General features: G+C 30.0%; 1 protein-coding gene across 1 annotated transcript in view; it reads right to left on the reverse strand.

The window, feature by feature from the left end:
- UBR1 (ubiquitin protein ligase E3 component n-recognin 1) overlaps positions 1 to 1,464 on the reverse strand; it is a 129,605-nt gene that overhangs the window by 67,461 nt on the left and 60,680 nt on the right. Inside the window, exon 19 of the mRNA XM_012649137.1 lies at positions 517 to 580. Within this exon, the coding sequence (XP_012504591.1) occupies positions 517 to 580 (64 nt within the window). The remainder of the gene's footprint in view (positions 1 to 516; positions 581 to 1,464) is intronic.

The raw sequence follows: 1,464 nt of genomic DNA on the forward strand, positions 1-1,464 counted from the left end.
TTAATAGGGTAGAATCTAGTGTTTCTGTAAGGAATAGTTATCTTAATTTCAGCTGAATTATAAAACACATTTCTATGGGTCAATGTGATAATATCTTGATAAGTATTATTTCTGGCAAAGAACTCTTTCCCCTTTCCCTAAGTAACCTTAACAAAGCTAAGCATGGTCAATATTTGCACAAAGTAATTCAAGAGAATGACACAATGAAAATATATTTTATTTATACCTATGTTATGTTTAAAATTTCATATATATATATATATAATTTTTAGCACTAAATGAGTAAGATTTTTTCATCTACATTTCTATCTGGGTTAATTATATCCCAGACCTCCAAACAAGTCCAAGCATTTACAAATCAGGTATTGAAAAATAAAGATGTAAAATCTATGCTTTTTCAAAGGTGGGTTCCTAAATGCCGTATTTGAAAGGGGTTGAATGGTCAATTATAGTTCTAAATGTGCTCTCTAAAAAATAACTCATGTTCTATTTCAAAACATTCTGTTTTAATCTTACCCAAAATATAGATGAGGACCTGAAGCATTTCTTCTATTAATGTATTATATTGTTTAATCAAATCCTGCAGAATTGAAAAAGAATAAATTAGTTATATAAGAACCACAAAACTCCATAAAACATGCATTTCTGGATCAGACTCGTGGGCCATTCAATCCAGTATTTTCTTTCAAAACACAGCACAGATAGTTATAAAGTGAATAGTTCTCTTTTTTGATAACAAATTCAAGAAGTTTCACAATATCTGGCACATAATAAGAACTCAATTGTTAAATATTGTCATTGTTTTCATTACCATTATCCCTCATATAGTCTTAAGTCAACAAACTAATTCTAAGCTTTAGCTTTTCCTCCACTATTGGCTTCCTCCTTACATGGGTTAGTGAGAAAGTAGATACCCGACAGTTACAGTGAGAGTACCCTTACCTAACACATCCCTTATTTAAGAATTACATCAAATCAAATATTCATTTTCACTAAGTGTAAAACACAACTAAAAATTTGCTTTGCATTTTATATCCTATTTACTGACCCTTTGCAAGTGACTTCAAATTTGAAAGAATAAAATAATCTGATTTCATGAACTCAAAGTAGTCAAAGGCTACTTTATAAGCTAGTACTTTAAATATTAAAACAATACAGATGTGACAAAACACCAAGAGACAAATTATAAATTGTAAAAAATGTAACAAATATAAACGAAGAATTAATATCCTTTTTAAACAAAGAGCTTTTACAAAAACAGAAGAAGGGTAAAGGACAAGAACAGATAACTCACTGCCAAAAAGAAAAAAAAGGCCAATAAAAATGGTAACATGGTTAACTTCACTGATTAAAGAAATGCAAGAGAGCTGGAACACATTCTACTAAGTGAGGTATCCCAAGAATGGAAAGACAAGCACCACATGTACTCACCATCAAATTGGTATTAACTGATCAACACATAAG

Source organism: Propithecus coquereli, unplaced genomic scaffold (assembly GCF_000956105.1).
Source record: "Propithecus coquereli isolate 6110/MARCELLA unplaced genomic scaffold, Pcoq_1.0 Scaffold3, whole genome shotgun sequence".
NCBI classification, from domain to species: Eukaryota; Metazoa; Chordata; class Mammalia; order Primates; family Indriidae; genus Propithecus; species Propithecus coquereli.